The 23,166-nt window shown below is 38.9% G+C and overlaps 1 protein-coding gene across 28 annotated transcripts in view; it reads left to right on the forward strand.

Moving 5' to 3' along the window:
• The window catches only part of ptprfa (protein tyrosine phosphatase receptor type Fa), a 397,399-nt gene that overhangs the window by 248,626 nt on the left and 125,607 nt on the right, over positions 1-23,166 (forward strand). For 18 of the 28 annotated variants that reach the window (XM_055015931.1, XM_055015928.1, XM_055015939.1 and 15 more), the window contains 4 exons: positions 3,229-3,810; positions 7,842-7,978; positions 9,281-9,425; positions 17,433-17,738. In XM_055015931.1, the coding sequence (XP_054871906.1) occupies positions 3,229-3,810; positions 7,842-7,978; positions 9,281-9,425; positions 17,433-17,738 (1,170 nt within the window). The remainder of the gene's footprint in view (positions 1-3,228; positions 3,811-7,841; positions 7,979-9,280; positions 9,426-17,432; positions 17,739-23,166) is intronic. The other 10 variants (XM_055015985.1, XM_055016023.1, XM_055015992.1 and 7 more) reach the window with 1 other exon arrangement.

Raw genomic sequence — 23,166 nt, forward strand, 5'->3', positions numbered from 1 at the left:
CTTTGACTTACGTTTCGTTTTCATTTACTCTTTGGTTAAACTGTGGAAAATACCATGTTACGGGTTAAAAATCAAACGTTCACAATGTAAACTAAATAGTGAATGGTTCATACTTTTACGGCGTGTTTTAACCTTAGTTAGCTTCTGCAAAGCGATTTACAATATTTGTCTTATTCACATGTACTCTCACTCTTGTTTGTGTTTTGGTACCTAAACTACTTGGGTTAAGTTGAGGAAAATATCATGCTTTGTTTGATGTTAATTCAAGGGGTGAAGACAACGTACATGCCTACCTCAACCACACGACTGACACAAACACAGCTATTCTTGATGCCAGACACCAAATCATTGCTAAATTGATGAATAGGTCGGTGTATGCCATAAATATACGTAATATACAGACGGTATAAACAGAGCAGCAGCAGGTATCATTTCTTGGTAACATTTTCCACTGTAGCATCAAAAGTCTGTTATTAGTTGCACAATAAGCCCTGAACACTCTGACAGATCCATGCTATGTTTAAGGTGCCACTTCAGTCCTATAGCAATTGTTTTCCCTTTCATTTAAGGGATGTGTGTCTCCCTCGTTGCTCGTCGTCTCTTTTTGCCGGCTTGAGCCCTGACTGCAAAAAGAAAGAGGACACATCTCACTGACTAAATGATTAGAAATGCATTTGTGATATGTCACAAACAAACATAATCAAGGAGAGAATAAGATTCCTTTATTCTTTTATTTTACATTCGGTTTTGTTGTATAATAGCATCTAATGTTTAGCTTTACAGTAACAGATCGAAGGGAGAATTGTCAGAAGCAGCAGTCTCATTCATTCACAGCCTGCTGGGGTTCGCATGTTTGTACAGAAGAAGAAGAATAGTTGAATGCACTGCATGATAATGAAGCAGATGTCAAGACTGGAGCAGCAGAGCTAAAAGCGCCTGGTTGCAGTGGTTCATCCCAAATGGCAGCCTGTGAGCGTTTCTGCAAAGCCCACTGCTCCGCTTCAGACTTCAGCACATCCATTTTCACTGCAGCAGCACAAAACCCTGACCACCACGATGTTTTTATTGTCTGCGCTGTTTTTAATTCTCTCTCTCTCACACACACTCACATAACACACATGACATTCAAGACAGCATTTCATTTGATTCAGGCTGCCTCCGCTATATTACTCACAGATCTTGAATTGACTGTGTTCTACTCCACATCAAGGCCACAGCATAATTACGATGATGAATGTCTTTCTGAAATTGGTTTCAACCATGGAAGACGGTTATCTTTATTTCCTACCTCTTCCCTCCTGTACCATTGTTTAAAAGGCTCTTTTCACTCTGGAACATCAGTAAATAGTGGAGTGTACAGTGTGCAAACAGACAGAATGAATAAAATCTCTGTCTTACCAAACCATTTTTTAAAATTCTCTTAAATATACATCCTTTCTGCTGTGACAGAAATTTGGTGAAATCATAGAACCTGGCAGGTGTCATAGAAAACTAAAAAACACATTTATATGCTCTGACTATTAAACTGTGCTTTCTAGAATTGTTAATGAATGCACACAAACTGATAGAACAGGGTTGCTGTGACAAGTGAAATGTCAACACAGAAAATTTCAGCACTGTCTAACAAGATTTCCCAAGTTTTGAAAAATGGTTTCAGTTCAAGAAAACAACATTAGCGCTAAGCAACATAAATGATTATATGTAGGAGTAGGGGTGGGCGATGTGATGATCGTATATCGTTGGCAATCTTCATTTTTCATATGATCTGCTTTACAGTGGAATCATACAGATGGCATCATTGAATACATTTAAACTAGCACTTTTAGTCCATCTGAGCAAAGCAGAATCCCGACTGATTGAGACACAAACGGGACAAAATTTTTATCTTGTTTACCATCTTTTATGTAGTGTCCACTTACTGCCACAAAAACAGGACCAATACAGCGATGCCTGGTGAGAAACAGTTGAGGAGGTAATTCTGCCAGGTGTGGAGCCAGTTTTGTGAAATATTAAAGCATGTTAAACTGGCTATAATATTTTCTTTTCAAGTTAACAATTTGCACAGTTGGACTGTCAAATTGTCAACCAACAGAATAGCTGGTTAGTTCATTTGTTTTTCTAGCTTCCCGACATATAAAGGAATCTCTATGTAATCCTTCACAAAGGTTTAAAAAACAGAAGGAGTTTTGTGAATATAAAGAAATAGGACGTTATTTTACTTGTCACATCTGCAGGTACACAAGGGTCTGTGTGACATAAATTTTGTTGTCTCCCCAAGTCCATATGATGTTTTGATGGGATTGCCCACACTGATGTAGAAGTTTTATGCAAGTATGGCAGTCATCATGGAGATAAAGACAAACTGATAAAACTGTTAAAGATAAACACATGGCTCAGTACATTAGATCATATGGATAATTAGTGTTCTTAAATATTGTTAAGAACAGACTGCCATGTGTAATATATGTAGAGAGAACCCTGTAGAGCAGTCTTGATCTGCTGTTCAGTTACCTGCAGATTTAATTCCTTGATATTAATATCATTAGGTTATCGTGTGCTTTCCACTTGTCCCTCAAGAACTCTTCTTAATGCTGTCGTTTTAATGCAGTTGACAGTGTTTCAGTTCGCTGAAATGTGCAGCTGTCTGCACTGAAAAATAAGCAGTTGTCAGATCATGCACAGTTTAATCTAAATTGCACCCAGATGGAAATGCTCATATCCAGAGTTTGTTTGTTTGCCTGTACGTGTGTGTCAGCAGTTATTTAACAAAATGGCTGTTGCACACAAATAGAAATGAAGTGAACTGTGTCCACAATTTATTAATTTGTGTGCATAAATGTGATATGTGTTTTTGCTCTATGACACCTGTTGATCTCCATATGAAATGAGTAGCTTTCTTACATCTGTTAAAAATTCAACACGGAAGGCTCTGCAATGTAGCTGCCATAAATACATGCAGTTCTGATGATCTCCAACTCCGGTTGGGTACATTATAGATGTATTATATAGGAGAACATGCAACCATCTGCTTGGCAGCATAATATGTGCCGAGCCTGCTGGCCCAGTGCAGATCAGGAAAGATAATTATCCAATAGACTGGCAGTGCTGCACAGCTCCATGTACTCAGAGTTTCAGTGGGCGTTCTTCCTGCTGGACTTTCTTGCCAGAGAGGTGGAATAGTAGCAGCATGTTGTTCTGACTCTTGTGTCTGTCTCCACTCCCTAACAGCTCTTCCAAAGCCGCCCACCTCCCTCATTGTGACAGAAACCACGGCCACCAGTGTCACCCTCACCTGGGACTCTGGCAACCCAGAACCTGTGTCCTACTATGTGATTCAGTACCGTGCCAAGCTGTCTGACAACGGTTTCCAGGAGGTAGACGGCGTTGCCACAACCAGATACAGCATCGGTGGCCTCAGCCCTTTCTCTGAATACGAGTTTCGTGTCATGGCCGTTAACAATGTAGGCCGTGGGCCTCCCAGCGGTATTGTGGACACACGGACAAGCGAACAGGCACCTTCATCGCCACCTCTTCATGTCCAGGCACGTATGCTGAGCTCCAGCACCATGCTGGTCCAGTGGGAAACTCCAGAGGAGCCCAATGGCCAAATCCGGGGATATCGGGTCTACTACAGCTCCGACCCTGATGCCCCGCTCAGCGCCTGGCAGAAACACAACACAGACGACAGCCAGTTCACCACCATCTCAGGCCTGACCACAGACATCACCTACAGCCTGAGGGTGCTGGGCTTCACCTCTGTGGGAGACGGACCTCCTTCTGATATTCTACAGATTAAAACCCAGCAGGGAGGTGAGGGCATGCTCACTAAATGTACCGAGCTCTAAGGGTGTTGCAGTCACATATTATAAGCAGTGGATCAGATTTTCTTGTATCATTTTGTTCTCGGCAGCAGTGGAAGAAATATTTTGATTACTTGCTTTAAATACAGCAACATGCAAAAATTCTTGACTTTTTTCCAAACTCTAGTTTTCACAGTGTTATATGAAACTGCAAAGATTAATCGATGAGTTGTCAAACAAATTAGTCATCTTTCAATCTGTTTTTCAGACAAACAGTTAAATTTCTTTTTTCCCAGCTTCATTATGCAGTGATGTTCTCTGAACACCTGATGAATGTAACATTCAAACTTATTTTTTTACGTCTGTTTTTTAGCAACTACTCTAAAAAACGTCTGACTCTTTAGCCTGATGTTCTTTCATCACCACTGATTTATTAATTTAGACTGTGTACCACTTCCATAATATGTACCAATAGTTTTGAGTATGCAGTAGAGCTGTTGCTCTATTGAAATCTTATCTACTCTTCAATTGATTGTAGCCGGAAAAAATGCATATTATCTTTAGATCAACTAAATGGGCTACAGTGCACTGACTTTACTCTGCCAGCTTTACTTTTCAACCTAAATAATGACAACTAAACACAAAAAGTTAGTATTTGCGGCGTATTAAATCACATTCAGCTTATATCTTCCCATATTCATATAGTGTGTTATGATATGCAGTGTTGATTATTGAGCTGTGATATGTCATTAGCAAAGTTTGCACTCGCCTTTTTGCTCATCTGTTTTGACAAAATGCAGCTTTACTGATTCATTCTTTGACATGGTGTCTGTTGCTTTAGAGCCGACCCAGAGTAAATGTTTAGTAAATGTTAAGAACATTAAACTAAGCTGTCTCTGTTACGTTGAGCCAGCTGAAAGTTTTTAAAATGTGAGGGAGTTCACAGGTAGCCTGTTCCCCCTTCTGCCAAAAAATATGAATTGATCCTGGAAGGTTTTTGATGCAGTGCTTATCCCCATAATAAAAGAAACACTGGCAATTGTTGAATCAATGAGAATTTAGTCAGATGTGAGCAAATCAAAGAACCAAACAACCAGTCCTCCTGGACAGCCCAAGTATGCAGTGCTGTCTAGAAAACTGAAAGCAGTTGATGTGCAAACTATAAACACATTCTTTTTGACTTTAATAAAGTCGAATTAATCATAAATAATGGTTTGACAATTATAGCAGGATTAAACAAAGCAAACAATAAGTGTTACATTATTATTCTACTTCCTCTCAATTTCATGTCAGCACATGTATTTCTTAATTTAAAAAGACAATTGTGTGCAATAACAAATTAATTTGAGTTACCGCCGTTGGTAATGTGTCAACTCTGGAGGTGGGTTATTAGGATCATTAGCAGCAATAAAGTTAGCTGTGAATGATAACCAGCAGTCTGCTGCTAACTGTCACTGTTACATGTAGCACCTCTGACTTACACTGAGTTGTGTAATTCAGATTGATGCCTGGCTGCTTGCATGAAGCCACATGTCAGCTAGTGTTAAATATTTGCGTAATTGACCCATGAAAAAAATGTTTTGGCAGCAGCAGAAATAAATTCAATCACACAGCTGTAATGTGAAACATAAGTGTGTTAAATATTTGCCAGCTGGGATTATTGTAGAAGGATCCTCAGGAGCATATTGTATACAGTATGTGTGGGTGTGTGTGGAATATAAAAGCCTTGCATACTTTATCTTTGAGAACAAAGCGGTTGCCTGCATGCAATAATAATTGTGTTCCATTCACAGAAAGCTCATTTTTTAATACTCTTACCTTACTGTGCTTCATTCGAAGAAGAAAATCACACCAGGGCTGCAGTGGAAAATGAAGCCAATCAAATTCACATTATATTATTTGTGAAATATGAACCCTTAGATGCGGAAAGAAAAGATTTTAACTTCAATACACATTAAAAGGCAATTAAGCATCAGACTGAGAAGGAAAGAGTGTTTTTAGTTTATTATCTGTACACCATTGCAATTAATGTAAAATCTTTCCATGTGTTGTGTGCGTCATACATCATGCTAACTGTAAATGGCAACATCAAAGGATCTGAGTTGTTTTTAGGCAAATTTGAATATGTTGGTGGTTTTGCAAATTCAGAATTTTTTTTTTTTTGTACCTACTAACAGTTGGAGAAACAAGATGAAGACATCTGACATTATTACTCAGATGTGTTAAAAGGCACTAAACTCAAAACTTTCACTAAATGTAATTGTTACCTCTCAGGACTTTACCGAGCATGGAAGTTATTAGTGTAGATAATTTTGATAATTTTTCATCGCAAAATATTTATTTGACCCAGAAATGTACCTTTGATTCATATAAGCGGCTGACTGATGTTTTATTTTTATCTTTTTCAGGGGCAGTCTGATTATTAGTATTGATTACTAAAAATCATAGAGATTTATTACTAATATTTAGAGCTGATATATGTTTGCTGTAAAAATGAAAATATTGGTGTCAAAATTTAGAATAGCACAAACTCAAATACAAAACAGAATGAAATGTCCTGAGATGCATTTAATTTAAGGTACAACCTTCCACCTCAATTTACCAAATAAAAAAAAAAAAATAGGTCGAGTTAAAGAGGGTGATGGCATGCTGATTTTTGTGCTGTTTTCTTTGTACCAATCTGTGGAGCAATCTTTGAAGTGCCATGACTTGATAAAGAACATGGCTAGAGTACTGAAATTTTGCAGGCTCATTGATGCGTACATCTGGTCTTCAATTTTACAAACTTGCACAGACCAATTATATGATGGTGCAAATTTGGTTAAAAAAATGTTCATGGTTTTTTCTATTCTGATATTCCACCAACTACAAACCCTGTATTGTTCACCCACAGAGGCAAATTTTATTTCCCTGTGATTGGCACCAATAGGAGATCTAAAATGTAGAGTATGGTGCCAGTTAGAGGCATGCTTGCTATAAATATAATGATTTTTATATTTTTATATATATATATATATATATATATATATAGGTTTGCACACCCTCAGTTTGGAGAAGCAGGCTGGCGTGAGATTTATTGATGAATCCAAATGAGCTCATTGATTCTGGCTCTGCTCAGTTCTGATTCTTTCAGGAGCAGACAGCAAGGGTTACTGCAACAGTAAAATCCTGATTTTACACTATGCATAAGTATAAATACTCTATTTATATAATATACTGTCTTCTAGTATAAGAATCACAACAGGCATTTTTCTACTTCGAGGACTTAACACCATAGTATATTTTTCTGATTACACTTGAATACTTTAAGGAACATTTTCAATGCAAATATTTTATAATGTGGTATAAGTACTTTTCCGTAAGCAAATGATCTGAGTATTTTCTCCACTGCTGCCCATCTCTTTCTGCCAGAAGTCCTTAATAATCATATTACATTTATCATGTTTTTAAACTGCACATCCCCTCTAAGGAAAGGGGTGACATTTTCTAGTAGGGTTGTTGTAGGAAGGGAGTCTCTCCCATTGTGTCTACCATATTTCATACGTGTACGTGAAATGTAAAAACATTTTTTCTACCAGCTGCTGAGACAAATACCTTTTTGCCTCTTTAGCTGCTAAATGCTTCATGTTTGTCACTGTCTCTCTGTTTTCTGTTTCCAGTCCAGCATTGCAAACTATTCCTCATAAAAAACTAGTAGTGAACTCGGGTCCAAGCTTCAAATAGCCAGGAAGCAGCTGTGGCTGTGGCCTGTATATCACACTTCAGTAAATTCCTGAACGTGAGACACCATTAGTAAATGTGATTCATAGTTTACCGACTTCACCTTAGAGAATTTAAGGTGATGACATCTTTTATACCTCCTCAGTGTGCTTGCTGTTGTGATTACTGATGAGTATCGACTGCAGCAAATATGCAGCCACTCTGTGCCCAGCCTCCCACTTCACCTCTTGACTCCCCTGCTTTTATTTTCACTCCCGATGCACCCTTCGCTGTCTCTATTCCCATCTTCTTGTCTCTTCGTCTCTTTGTTCCTGCCTCCAGTTCCAGCTCAGCCGTCTGGTTTCGAGGCCGAGGCCGAGCTGGACTCACGCATCATGCTGTCGTGGCTTTGGCCTGTCCAGGACCCCATCATTAGCTTTGAACTGCTCTACTGGGAGGCCAACAATCCTTCAGACAAGGTAACTACTACCTTTAAAACATTTTCCTTCCACTGAAATGTGCACCGAATATTTTTCATAGTGTGTCCGTTTTTATGGTTGATGTGTTTTCTTTTCATTTTATGTTGTGTTATCTAAGCACATAATATGTTCTGCAGCTGATTATCTTGTTTTTCTAATTAACACCGCTTTGTTTTTGTTTTTTTTGTTTGAAACTGACAGGTGCAGACAACAGTTACAAACCTGTTTTTATTCACACTGTTGTTTGCTCCTGCAGCAACCCCTCTGTCTTTTTACGTTTCATTTCATTTCATTTTACCTGTCTGATCTCAGAATTACTTCACAAAGTAATTTTCCTGCCGACACAACCTTAATGCAAAAGGTTCATGTTATGAGCCCTTACGGACACCTGCACCAGTCACATCTGATTGGATTTATCTCAGCAAAGCTTATGAGAAAATTGTGTGTGTGTGTGTGTACATATAATGTATAAATGAAAGAGCCCTTATAATGCATATTTAGAGGTTTATAATTTTATTCTTGACGTCCACTAGAATATGTTTACATGCTTTTGTGTTCAAAAAATATTTTCTTTCCGTCGGCTGTAACTGGTGCACTGGACTGACAAAAGTAAGGTAACGCTGTTGAGCTAGCGAAACCTCAGATCTCTTAGTATAGGAATGTAGCTCTAGCAGAAGCAGCTCTAGTGAAGGATTATTGTCAGACTGCAAGGCAGCAGCACATTTTTTTGTTTGACAGTGTGCCAAACTAGCCACTAGGCAAGTGCTATGCAAATGCGTTGCATGCTGATGTAGATCAGTAACAGAAGAAAAGTCTAGGCTTCAAATGGGCTGTTTCAGGCAAATATGGACAAGTGTTTTCTGTAGGAGACAATAACTCCCTTTGGGCTTTGGACTTGGTATGTTTACAGACCCTTTAAATGTACAAAAAAGCACTGACACACTAACGGAAAGAAGAAACTCAAAAAGCGACATATGGGCTCTTTAGCTTCATACAGTAATGCAGCATTTCACTGACCATACTGTACAAATACAAATTAAAAGACTCTTGGTCACTTGAAGTAGAGAGAAAAATCCACTTTTAGACAAATTTTTGATAGGTACTTTAGCATTTTGGAAAACTCGCTACAATTCTGTTGTGAATTCAGTCTGTCTCAGTGTCTTCTGTCTCTGCATACAATCCAGACTGACTCATGATGTTGTTTACTGATGAGCATGAGAATATAACTAAGCCTTTTGCCCAGTACAGTGTACATGTGTGTGCTGTTGTCATCATGATCTTATGGTTTTCATTTCTCTGCAGCATCGTGTCACTTTCGACGCAGCGGGCTCATATGCAGTTGATGGTCTAAAGCCAGATACGCTGTATATGTTTTCCCTGGCGGCACGGTCCGAGATGGGTTTAGGAGTCTTTACTCAGCCTATTGAAGCCAGGACCGCCCAGTCCTGTAAGTACAACACCACTCTGATGCCACTTTATTTACAATTATTTATTCTGGTTATGCTTCAGGTTGAAGTTAAATTATTATAAAGTAACCATGAAAAAAATAAAACATGAGGTCGAGTTACAGATAAGTAGAGTTTAAAGGATGAATGTAGGGCTGTGGTTCTGGAGATTGGTCTCATTCTTCAGTTTGGTTCTGTTCCGAGATTTCCCTCTTTTTTTTCTTTTTTCTTATTCCAGACTTGTCTCAGCCTCTGGTCTTAGCCATTACGTTTCCTGTATCAGCTGAGCCTAGTTGGCTTTCCTCTTTCTTTCTCCGTTTCCTGTGTCCCCTGAGTGTGTCAGTGAGTGTTTGTAACCTCCCACTCCTTCTGGTTCGCCTGCTGTAAGAAATATTCGACTCTACCATGTGTGATGTGCCTAAGTTAAAATGAAGAGACTAACAGAGAACAATCAGTCGTACTCTAGTGAAAAATTCCTCCTTCATGGGGCCTGCCCTAAAAATTATCCAGCATTTCACTGGCCTTGTTTAGGCCTGTTGTTACAGCTGTGGAAGCCGACCAAAGTTTTTAGCCCACACATTGTTAAGTTACCTTGCGAGTAAGGCTGTAGAGAACAAAAGAAAATCTTGACAGATGGAAATCTACTCTTAAACCAACAGACTCGTCAAAAGGAAAAAATAATCTCTACATAATCTCTACATCAACTAATCGGGCCACGGTGCTCTGACTCCGCTTTATCTGCTAGCTTTATTAGCCTAAAGGTATTATAAGTTATTATAAAAAGCTGGTATCTGCAGCATAATCAATCATTTGAACCCAGTTATTGTACACTGAAATGATGCAGCAGACTCAGAGAAGAAAATATTCCATATTCATGTGATTTCTGTTTGCTGTTTAGACTGGACTTTTTGAGCATCTGTTTTAACAAAAGGCAGCCACGCCGATTATTGATTTGACATAGTTGGTCAGTTTGACTGAGAGTAAATGGCCATGTGTAAGCAATATGTGATAGTGAGGATCACAGCAGTCATTTTTTAAAATAAATTGGCTCTTTAAAGGTTTTCTAGTGATGTCAGGATTGCATTCCCAGAAAGTTCGGTGAAATTGCAAGAGACAGAATTTATTCAGACCTTTACTTCCTAGTGTGGGTCAAGCATTGTCCTGAACATTTAATCTTGGAGTCTGTTGTATTTCATCAGAATTTAGATGAGTTAAATGTTTAACTCCAAGTTGAAAAAGCAACTTTTTATTCCCCCAGTATGAATTTTGTTGTAAAAATCATGTAGAAAATTCTATGATAACTCATATACAATTCTGTGTAGTGAAAAAATAATATGTTAAGAGGTTTGTACTTGAGCTCAGTTTGGCTCCGTAATAGCAGTGATGCAATAACCAACCAGTGTCCTCTAAGGGACTGCTGGCAGCTACAACTTTTTGAAAGTGTCTGCCCTTTTAAAAAAATATTTCTGTGAATGACTTTTTAGATGGTTCTGTGTAACAAACCATTTGCTGCTTCGGCTTCATCCTTTAGTTAGAGATGGAATAAATAACTGATTAATGAACTATGAGATTATCGCTAAGCTCTTTGAAAATCAATAATTTAGTTTGGATAAGTTTTTAAAGAAAATCCAAATTCTATCATTCCAGCTTCTTATTTTACAATATTTTTTGGTTTCTTTACTCTTCTATGACAGCAACCTGCATATGTTTTGGTCATGTACAAAAAAAAAACAAAAAAAAAAAACGCATTTGATGGCATCATTCTGGGCTTTAAGAAACAGTGATGGACACGTTTCATCATTTTCTGACACGCAAGTAACTGATCAACATTAAAAGAAAGTGTTAGTTGCAGTCCTGCTTTTAATGCTTTGAAAAAGATTTAGGGAATTCTGATGCTTCTTCTTGTTCTAACCCTATACAGATGAGTTCATTTATTTTAAGTAAAATATCAGACTATGTGCACCATAATATTACAATGTCATGTCTTCATGTCAAGGATTTTAGGATAGGCATAAACTGGGCTGTTGCCAGAATGTTAGAAGTACAGAGGTGCAAAATCTTTAGTATTTAATTTTTTTGTTCACGCATGTATTCATTTAGAAATGCAATGGAGCAAGCTGATACAAGAGTAAAGCTACACCATGTAGTAGAAGGTATGGTGTGAGCAGCATGCTGGCAGAGCACGGTATGAAGTGTTAGACTGACAGGCCATTAATCTTTCAATAAAATATAGCTTAACTTTGCACACACACATTGGATGAGTGCCGTGGTTTAAAACTTTACTCTGCTTCACATTTACACATTAATGAATTCAGTGTCTATCCATTTAGACATACTTGGAAGAGCGGGAGGAGCTTTGGGGATTCCCGCCACTGTCGGTTTGTCGTCTGTAGAGATCTGCTTTTATCCAGAGATTTGTAACGCTGACTTCCACCTGAGAAAGGGAGCAGAACCTCCTATTCTGAGCCAACCATCTGAGTGCGCTCAGACTATTAAAACCCAGTAATACCAGGCTGTGTAGCGTACGCAACTGTGTAATTGCAAATGTCAATTTTCAAGCTAGCAGTGTAGCATTAATTATAAGTTGACTTCTTTTCCACGTGTCAGTCATGCTTGATTTTCCTGAACATTCAACTCAATTACAAAGTTCAAGTGGCAAGGCAGCAACAAAGGAGAATGTCACCGTAAAGAGGCGTAAAATCCACATACACCATTATTTGTAAGGGCTTTAGTGATGCTTGATATTCATGTATATATTCTGCTTTCTGCTGTGTAACAAATCACCAGGCGTTCCACATTGCACATTTTGACAAATAGTCTAATAAAGGCATCGAGTCGATACATACGGCATGTTATGATGTAAGACCAAGCAAACACAAGCAGACTGTTGCAGAGACAGCTTTTATCATGACTGTCATGTTCCTTCAAAATCATAGTTTGTCAAGCAGAGTGTGGCAACGGAGAGTGCTGATGTGCAGGACTTCGATCACTGTTCCCACACTGACACTAACGCTATTGAACACCTTTAATTCAGAGCTTGACTGCATATCTACCTTTGGATCTCTGCCTCTCTAGCACACTGGGAGATGAAGCTGCAGTATTTATGACAGCTCCCAGAAGGAATCGAAGCCCTCGCTCAGCTACTTGTTTTAGCTGTCAGGAGAGAAATCTCTGAGCCAGCAGTCACACTGCAAAACAAAAGTTTAAAACTAGTCACTTTGATTTCCAATCTCTCATCAGTCCCCTGACTGCCAAACCCATCACGTCAGAAACTCACTAACAAGTCTAAAGAGTCTGACCACTGTTGCCATCTCACTCGAACTTTTCATTTACCTGCCAATCTCGTTCCTTTTATTTACACCATATCTGCAGCTTGAAAGGTCATCAAGGGAGATAATGCAGAAGAAAAACTGATCTCATCGCTTGTTTTGTTTTCAGCAGTGGCAGGCTGCTGTCACAAGTTACTGTTAAATTGAAATACTACATACAGATGGCCCTCTGTGATGCTGTAAAACATATATAAAGCCTTTTTGATATAATAATACATATACCAAAAATATAAATTTAACAATGACTGTAATCATTCATTTGACTCATCAGTGTTCAGCTGACTTTGGCTGCAGTCTCTCTCTCTCTCTCTCTCTCTCGCTCTCTCTCTCTCTCTCTCTCTCTCTCTCTCTCTCTCTCTCTCTCTCTCTCTCTCTCTCTCTCTCTCTATCTCTCTCTCTCTCTCTCTCTCTCTATCTCTCTCTATCTATCTATATATGTGTGTGTGTGTGTGTGTACATACATATGTGGAATCATATGAAGTCACTCAGAGGAAACAGTTAATTTTCTTCTAGTCATATATTACCAGGCAGTAACATTCTAAGCTTATGACAGGCCCAGGAGAAAAGTTTTGTGCTCCCCTTTAACAGAGATAGGGCCATTAACCAACCAGTTAGTCTTTCGTCTTTAAAGTCTTTTTCCTGTAATATTAAAAACTTTATTTGAAAACTCTTCCAATAAAGCATCTGTGTATCATCACTCATTCTTGTCATGATAAGTTTTGATAGGTTCATGCAAGAAACTGAATGGTGGTGACCTTTCATACCTTGATTCATGTGATTTTTACTGACGTACTTGATTTAAAAATGGTTATTGCACGGATTCACGTCAATGCTTTAGTGGTATGCAGTTAAGATAATGACTGGAAAATGCATTTTTGCATCTCTGTAGGGCAAATACAAGAAATGAAACGATTTATAGACTGTAACAGTTTGTGTCATTAGCTTAAGCCATTTTCTCCATCACACAAAAAAAGTAGAAAGTATACAATAAATAATTGAATAACAATTTGAAATGACCATAACAGCAGCAGTGCAGAACTGATGTTGCATGTGGAGGTAATATAAAAAACATTTTGGATATCAATTTTTAGTAAATTGGTAGCAGAACACATTCTGTATGCTGGTAATCCTGACAAGGCACTCTGACAAGTTACTCTGACATGATTTTGCTTCAAGTGCTCATGCAGCTGTTGTACTGGTGTGATCAGTCGTTTCCAGTTTGCAGTGCACACAGACCACCACATTGTTGGTGTTGATCTAAAACTTTGAGATTGTGGGCGAAGTTGCCTTGCCTGAGACCTGGCAACTTTTCAACAGGCTGCTGTCATCATCAGTGGCATCATTACATTGAGTAGCCCCATCCTTATCGTATTCACTGTCTGCTGTTAAATGTGTTCTTTTTTCCAGTGTTTTTGGAGAAGCACTGATGTAGATGACTTCAAAGTCAAATTTTCACTTTCTCAGATCCCCACTAGTACACCTGCCAAGTTTGAAGTAGACTGGATATACAGTTGTCAAGAAAAGCAGAGAACAGACAGACTGACTGACAAACACAAAGACATTCCTTGATATATTCGTGAGATGAAGCATAATCAGAAAAGAAAAACAGTCTTTGCTTAAGCTTTTTCCTTCTAGCAGACATGTAAACTCCACAAACCTCAGCTCATTCAGATATTTTTTATGGTTAATTTAAGACCTCTGGAAAGTCATAGACCATTTTTCTTAGACTGCAAATATATCTTGTTAAATCATGCTTCAGGAAGTTTTAGTCCCAGGTTTCGCAGACTAACTGTGAGTGGATTAGTATGCTTGTTCATGCTGTTATGCTGAAGGCCTTAAGCTCAGAAATCTATAAAAGTAAAACGTAGTTACATCTTCTACCACCTGCCGAGGCTAGGAAGGATATGGGCTAAAATAGTTCTCCTCTGCTTTCAGTTTGGCTTTGGCTTCTTATGTGTGCCAAAATGCAACTCCTTTAAACCCGCAGGTTTGGGTTCATATACAGATGAAATTGTGGGTTTGTTATATGTCAAGCAAATAGAGGTAATCATTAGAACCCCAGAGATGCAGCCAAGCTCTCAATCCAACCTGTTTATCAAAAAGGGACAACTTTTTTTTTTTTATTCCCGTAGTACTATCTGCATTTGTTCATTCTTTTTCTGTCCAAATCTTAATCTTCTCTCTCTCTTAAAGCCACCCACCTCTACTCTGAATGTTGGTATTTTTCATATTCCTGTTTCTATTTGTGACTTTAATCTGCTGCTGTGCATCTCCCACACATGCATCTCTTCCTTTTGATCTATTGCGCCCCTGCACTGATGCATCCAAAAGCACTAGTATGTGTGACACAATCATAGCGTGTTTCTTTGCACCGGTCACGAGCTCCTCTGCAGCAGGAGAGCCAACCAGCCTCCAACACTGTCCAAACAGTAGCTTTGCTGGGTCCACACGCTCTGCTGGGGCTGCGAGCGTGATAACAGTTCCCCGTGTTATCTCTCCCACCTGCTCCACACTCATCTCAGCGGCTGGTTTTGTTGCTATGTTTTGTTGTGTTCTGCTCTTGTGTATCATTGTGCATACATGCATTCATCTGTACTGTGCCTGTTTTACTTTTCAGTTGGTGAAACTTCACACTGTGTTACTTTTATGTTTCAGCACAAAGTATCATTTTTGCTTTTGTGTGATCTCTGGACTGTGGAGATTATTTACAATAATACAGGAAATCTCACCTTTAGTTGTCAACAGACGGGAAACGATTAGCTTATTTTTGAAGAACAAAATCATGTATTTGCTACTAATTTGATTATCAGTATAGTTTGGAGAAAACATAGTACTGGCTAAGTTGCATTAAGCCATGGAGGAAAACTTTATTTAGTGTTATTGGATCATTCTGTTGCATATACCTGTATACACTACCGGTCAAAAGTTTGACGCAACTTCAATTTCCATAAGTAAACAATGAATGACTGCACAAATTAGTAAATAGAAATACATAAATAACTACATGTAATGAATTAAATATTAAAAGAATGGGATATTTATACAACAAACAACTGCTGTTGTAAAAGTTACATTTAATGAAATAATAAAGAACACATCAGCAAAGAGCATCTGAACTGTGAGCATCATTAATTTGAAACTAAAGCCCACTAAAATGCCATGTGTATATGTCATGTTCTCTCCTCAGCTGTTTTTATGAATTGCTCAGTGGAAACTGGAGTTTGCTTGTAATGTTCATCTGAATTTAGCTGCAGCACAATGTATATACATGACATATTATAGGGCTTTTATTTTTATGTTTTGGTGCTTACAACTTAGGTGGCCTTTGGAGATGTATTATTTATTATTATGCTATTGACATTTAGGGGTAGTTTCCTTCATTCGTTACTGACAGATTCACTGAAATCGTGTTTATCTGACAAATATATGTTCGCACTGTAAAACATGGTCGTCTAGCTTGATCGCTTTGTTAGAAATAGAGGCTGGCTTGGGTCAAGAAACATGAGCAGCCAGTCAGTCAGACAAACTAAAAACAAAGCAGTAAGATTATTACCAAAGCTTTCCTTTATAAAATGCTTTTCACTTTGACATACTGTTTTCATTGCCGTTGTGCAAGCCAGCAGGTTTTCTGTGCAGCGATTATAGCAACACTTTCAACTTGACCTTCAAAAAAGTGGATGAGAAAATCAAGATTAACTGTTGGTAATCGCCAAAACTGAAAAAATCAATCCAATGTCAAAATGAAATAGAATCATTCATTTAGGGTCATTTGAAAGATGTTATCTTGGTTACATATTGACAAAGCCAATGTTAAATCATCTGCACAGCTTTTTCAACATTTAACCACCACCACAATCTGTCACAAGCATTGTTTTTGTGGCCTAAATCCGACGACAATCAATCAATCATGCTTTGTTTGTATAGCACCTTTCATACAGCTTAGTGCAGTTCGAAGTGCTTCACAGGGGACTGATAAGCCCATAACAAGGCAGAACAAGTAGAGAGTGAAATACATTTAAATTGAAAAGCAGGTACCGGTTATAAAAATAAAAGACATAACATAAAAATAAGATAATAAAAATTTGATAGTATCACTTTAGCAAAATAAAGCATGGAAACAGACTAAAATATATTCAAAAAAAGAGATAAAATTAGATTAAAAGGCAGCATGAAAACACAAAACGATAAAAACAAATAATACTAATTAGATTAAAAAGATATAGCATAGTTATACAGTAATAAAGAAAATGTTATGTTTAAAGACCCAATAAAATAAATTAAATGCATGAACCCCGGTGTTAAATTAAAGCTTTGCTGTGCTTGTTATCTTGGAAATAATCAGGAAAATGGAGCTCATGTGGACACTACCTACTGCACTACTTGTTTGATTAGAAAAGGTTTGCTACTCAAAAGCTGTTAGATCCAGTCAATAGTGTTGTTACAACAATGCAACTGACACATAGTAGTAGTAGTAACAACGCTAAACTAATAAAAAACTAAAGTTACACCAATAATGTTGATTATTACTACTACCCAACACTGGTCCAACCCAACTTGAATATTTAGTCTGTTTCTGTAGCCTGTACAGACCGTCTATCTCAGCAGTCCAGAGGATCATTTGCATTGTCATCCATTATCCACCCTGCTTGACCATTACCCTCCCTCCTCCCCTCCCCTCAGCCCTGTCAGCTCCTCCCCAGGAGGTTCGCTTGCTCAGCCTCAGCTCCACCAGCATCAAGGTGAGTTGGGTGGCGCCGCCCACAGACAGCCGGTCCGGGGAGATAGTGAGCTACTCTCTAGCCTACCAGGCAGTGACAGGAGAGGACTTGAAGCGCCACCAGGTGTCAGGGATCGGTGCTGATGTCACCAGCTTCGTGTTGGAGGACCTGCACAAGTGGACCGAGTATTTGGTGTGGGTGAGGGCTTACACTGACATTGGGCCCGGCCCGGAGAGCTCTGCAGCCCGCATCAGAACCAAGGAAGATGGTATGTTGATGGTGCTGTGGGGGAGCCTGGCTCTCTGTGAAAATACTAACCCTCTAATTCTCCCTGTTCTGTAGTTTAGTCTTCCAGTCTGTTAAAATGTGTGATATTTTACCAGTAGAAATTAACTGCATGAGTATTGACAAAACGGGTAGCTGCCCCAGGCCTGCAGACAGTTGGGAGGTCAGTTTACACATTAATTTGAGAACACTCGCCTATAAAGCCTCCAACATTGTAAGTATAAGGCAGGTCCTGCAAGATATTTTGCCCTGTCTGTCTCTTGTGAAATCTTTGTCATCACTCAGATTATATATATTCCTTTTAAAGTAACGATAGTGCTAGTATTTGTCCTGGGGCCTCCTGGTTGGTTAGTCTAACTGTGGGATAAAGATGTTAGTAGTGAGTGGATAGTGTGTTTGCTTTAACTACTAGAACAATGATGTGAGGCCCAACATATGACAATTTGTCTTAACAATTAAGATTTTGTACAAAGCAAAAACGTACCCTTTAGCTTTTTTCCTAAACTTAGTCTCCCAATCGTTAAATTATTCTAACACTGCAAAAATTGTAGTAGACTGAATTCTTACCTGCTGTTCAACTAATCGATTGGTTGTGGGGGAAAAAATCTGCAGGTTATCTCTAAATAAAGTAAATGTGCCACAGTGTACCTCAGGCACTCTGCCCGTTAGTTTTATAAGCCTAAATGAATAATGAATCAACATAAAGCGCTAGTATTTGTAGCAGATTAAATCATTTGCATGCAGCAGCACGCACCTGCCCATATTCATATGATTTATGCTGTTTGCAAAGTTTAAACTTGACTTTTTGGCTGTCTGTTTGAAGACAATGCAGCCACACTGACGACTTGTTGGACATGGCATCTGTTCGTACCGACTTCAGTTAAGGTTAAATAAATTCGACCTCACAGGCTCCCTTGGGTTCGTTGAGGTCAGAGTTGTGCACACATCAGGGCGTTCACAGGTGTTCTGTTCCTTTCGCTGCCAAAACTAAAGGACTAATCCTCAAAGGCCATTGATAAAGTGCTTTTCTTCTCATGAAAGTAACATCGGTGATAGTCTAATGAGAATCTGGTCCGATGCCACTTTAAACTGAAATGCTGAAAGACCAAGTTGATGTTTTAGTGAGAATTAAATGCATGAACTATTTCTTAACAGTAGCTTGGCACAACTGTGTGCAACCTTGTGAAGTCTTCATCACAGTCATGTTGCTGATGGGATAAACTGTTTATCTATATATTATCAAGAAATATCCATCACTTATCTTCCACTTGACTTCCCCTATTTTACTGCTTGTTACAGATTGATTAAGCATGTTCAGTGAGCTTTAGAACTTTTGGTAGGAGGGTACTTCAAAAAGGTCTTGGCTTCAAACAAGGAGTGTAACTCCCATTTTGGGTCATAACTGCCTTATATTACTGTCAACAAAAAATGAAATGTTTGAAGCAATGAAGGGAATAGTAGAGAGGAATGCTTTGAGCAGGCTACTGTTGCTCCTTTACAATAAGTCCGCCCACACAGCACAGGAGGAAGAAGCAGCCAGATGTGGCTTTGAACTGTTGCCCCACGAACTTTACTCACCCAATCTGTACTGTCTGACTCCTATCTATTTCCCAAACTTCTGTCCTACTCACGTGGTTGCCATTTTTAGAGTGATGATGAAGTCAAGTATTCTTTTGAGGAATATCTAGAGGCTCAAGGTGTGACCTTCAACAAAGGGTTAGTGAAGCTTGAACATCAACGGACCAAATGCATTGACGTTAAAGGGGACTGTGTTGAAAAATAATGTAAAAACAGTCTCTCTTCTCCTGCGATATTTTCTGATGAGGCCAAGAACTTTTTGAAGTACCTTTACAGATGTATGTTTGACCTTTGGAAAGAGCCAAGTGAGCTGTTTCCTCATGTTCCTAATCATTGCACTAAGCTAAGCTGATCACGTCCTGACTGCAGCTCTGTACTGAACCCACAGAGATGAGTTCTGAACATCTGACTCTCAGAGGGGGGTGGAGTGCATTTCTTTAAAGAAGTAGATCAAATGATGCATGTCAGGCAAATTAGGGTTATCGTTAAATAAAAGTTCTGACTTTCTTGTCCTAAGTTAATATAGGGAGCAGAGTTAAAGGAAATGCATTAACAACCTTCCCACCACAGACCTACACAGTGTTTTGAACTGGGAGACAGAATACAAGTTTCCACATCAGGTAGCCTGAATCATCTTAACATATCAATAAACTAAGAGCAGACAGTTCACCTTAAAGGCAGACAACTTAAACACAATAAGAGCACAAAACAATCAAATTAATGCAGACATCAGTACGACTAATACAATTAAAAAGAAAATGAAAGGAAATAGTCGGGAGGATGTCAAAGACTGAGCTGAAGGTCATTTGAAGGCAGAAGGAGCAGAGAGCTTTAACAGAAGAGAGCTTCTGCACTACGCTGCTATACTTTCTAAGCCTCTGTGATATTGTCCAGGACTTATACTTTGATACTTTGATTCCCTTGAGTGGTTGCAGAAAAGAACCCATTATTCTTCACTCTCATTGGTCATGATATGGCCAATTGTGCCTTCACAAAAAAAAGGTGAATCCTCGTGTAAGGATTTGTTGTAATGCTGTCTGTCTTAGAGCTATGAGCATTGGACTGTGCTGCATTCTGCCTCCAACTGGTCTTCAGCAGCGACAGTAATAACGAATGTGTGCTGTGAACGACACAGCCTCCCTCAGGACTGAATCAGAGCGTCCATTTAGCTAGCGCCTCGGTGCTGCTATCTGACTGAAGACAGAGAAACAGCATGTTATGTTGCCACTCAGGCAATTCTCCAGATACCTCAGCCTAGCAGGGCAGCACGCCGTGTCTTCATGCTGGGAAAAAGACTGGCAGAGTGAGGCGGGGAAGAGATCAGTGGCAGCAAAAGTCTCACAAAACATGGATCACAAAATGTTGTGAAATGAGCAAAGCTTCTAAACATATCTCTCCACCATGAAAGCAAAGCAGTGAATGTAGGAAGAATACAAACTGAGACTAGTGTTTGATTCGAAAAAAAACACTACATGCTGTCAAACAACCCGAACACCAGACAAAAGGTTGATTTATGGGTTAGGCTTAAATATAAAAGATAAAATAAACTAGGGTTCGGTTATGATTTTTGTTAAACCTGGTAAGAGATTGTAGTGATAAACTACAAAAAAAAGAAAAACTCTCAAATTGTGACAACACAAAATTCAGATCTCCCACATTAAAATTGGATGACAACATGATCCACCACCACAGACTCCTGTAGCTCCATTTACTTTGCTCCACTGCTCCCTGGACTGGCACTTAATGTTGGCACTGGACTTAAATAGTGTGCTACAAATGGATGGCAGCGTGCATTACTGACTGCTACAATTCCATTTTAGATGAAGGACTAAGCAAAGTTACAAATTGTGAAAGCCTACACCTTCACTAAATCATCACGATGTACATTTTACAGCAGTGGTGCATTTTGGACAGTTTAACAAATATAGTTGACAAAGTTCAGCAACCGCTCCCAGGATAAATTAGACAGTCAGTGTTTGAAAACTCCATGCACCACTTTTTTTTTAGTGTCATTAACTTTTCCTGTGGGCATTATCCCATTTTAGGATGTTTTCTTTTCAAAATTTCTTTGCACGGTGCAAAGGCACAATGTTTTGATGCCCCTGTCAGTGGTGCTTTCATTTTATTGAATCATTTCTAACCCCCTGAACCCCAAATCATGCCTGTGGTTTTCAAAAGCACGTTGTCTTTAAAAAATCGACAAAATGACATCATTTATCAGAGCCAGAAACAGAAAGAATCAGCAGATCTGGAACAAATCAAGTGGAAAATTAATCAAATCTAAGCTTATAATTACAATGTTTTCAAAGTCACTAAAGTAAATATCTTTAGTATGCAGAGCCACCTTTTCTTTTCGCCAGTGTTTGTAACACCTGTTGGTACAAGGAAACCAGTGGCATATACTGATTCCAGATTTATTTTTTTTTTAAATTCCTATAAAATAAATAATCCAAGAAATTTATCTTTTGTTTCGTAATGACATTATAACTTTATTATACTACATAAAAAATGTTTATGTTCTCTCTACTTTTAGCCATGGTTAGAGGTGCAGGAGGATTAATCGTTAAACGGTTGTAGGCCTGATTTTCCCAGTAAAACATCCTTGGAAGCTGTTAAATTCTCCCTGAGGGCAAACCTTTAGAGGTGGACTAAGTTTGTCAAGAAATCATTGCAAATAAGTCTGATTTAAGATAATCAAGGACTAAATGGATAAATTGTGCAGCAGATCATTTTAGTTATCTATCCGAAAAACTAATCTATAGTCAAAGTCTAGCTTTTTTTTGTTTTTGACGCAGCAATAACTAAAGTAGGCTTTTGGAGCACTACAATCGAGATGACAGGCAACACATTATTTGCGTCTTTTTTTGTAACACATTGGAACGTAAAGTTAATCCGTTTTACCCAAACCTGAACATTTTTCTCAAATTATCCCAGATTTAAGCAGTTGTTGTAACGGCAAACTTACCCATAAGTCTGATTTAAACTTTACTTACCAACACCAAACACTGACCTTGCGACTGATGTCTTTTGTTTTCCGGGACAGCAACATTTTGCAAGTCAGGCCTCAAAGAGACAAATCTAAATAGTGTTTGCAGCACTGTTTCCTCCCTCACACCCAATCACTAACCCTCTCCACCTGCTGTCCTTCGCTCTTCATTCTCTCTCTCAGCTTCTCTCAGCACACTTTATTTCTGCACACCCACTGAATTTTAATCACTCACTCTTTTCATCTCTTTCCATCTCTCTGCACCCCATTTGACTTTGAGCTCTCATTGCTCAGTGGATTTCTCCAGCATCTGTCCGTTCTCCACACAAAGTGTAACGGCTTTCTCTGTGTTCTGCCCACGAATCCTCCTTCCAGCTCACATCAGTGTCAGCCGGGTGCCTCAGAATCACAACAGTGGTTCACAGCACACTGACGGCTTCTGGCTCACTGTTAATTTATTTTAATAATGAAGCAAGCTCTGCTCTTTAAAAATCACTGAGACTGAACATTTTCACATATTGCGCTCGTGTGAGAGAGAAGAGAAGCAGTAATTTTCTGTCGCATTTCATCGTGTCTCCCTGGGACGTGATTAAGACCTGCCTCATCGAGACGTGTCAAATTAGTGCTCGGTTATTTCCCTGCTGTCCTGAGCCAACAGGCCCTTTGTGTGAGCTTAGATTTCCTCATGTGTTGGGTTTTAGATACCGAACGTCAGTAGCACACTAAACCTAAACAGAGCTGGCAGATTAAAGCAAACTAACAGGCATCACAGTTAGCCCTTTTCTACTGCAGGAAATGTAACATCACCTTTGTTTCTACTGTTCTCTGCTTTGGAGACATGCTCCTG

This window comes from Amphiprion ocellaris, chromosome 2, assembly GCF_022539595.1.
Source record: "Amphiprion ocellaris isolate individual 3 ecotype Okinawa chromosome 2, ASM2253959v1, whole genome shotgun sequence".
NCBI classification, from domain to species: domain Eukaryota; kingdom Metazoa; phylum Chordata; class Actinopteri; family Pomacentridae; genus Amphiprion; species Amphiprion ocellaris.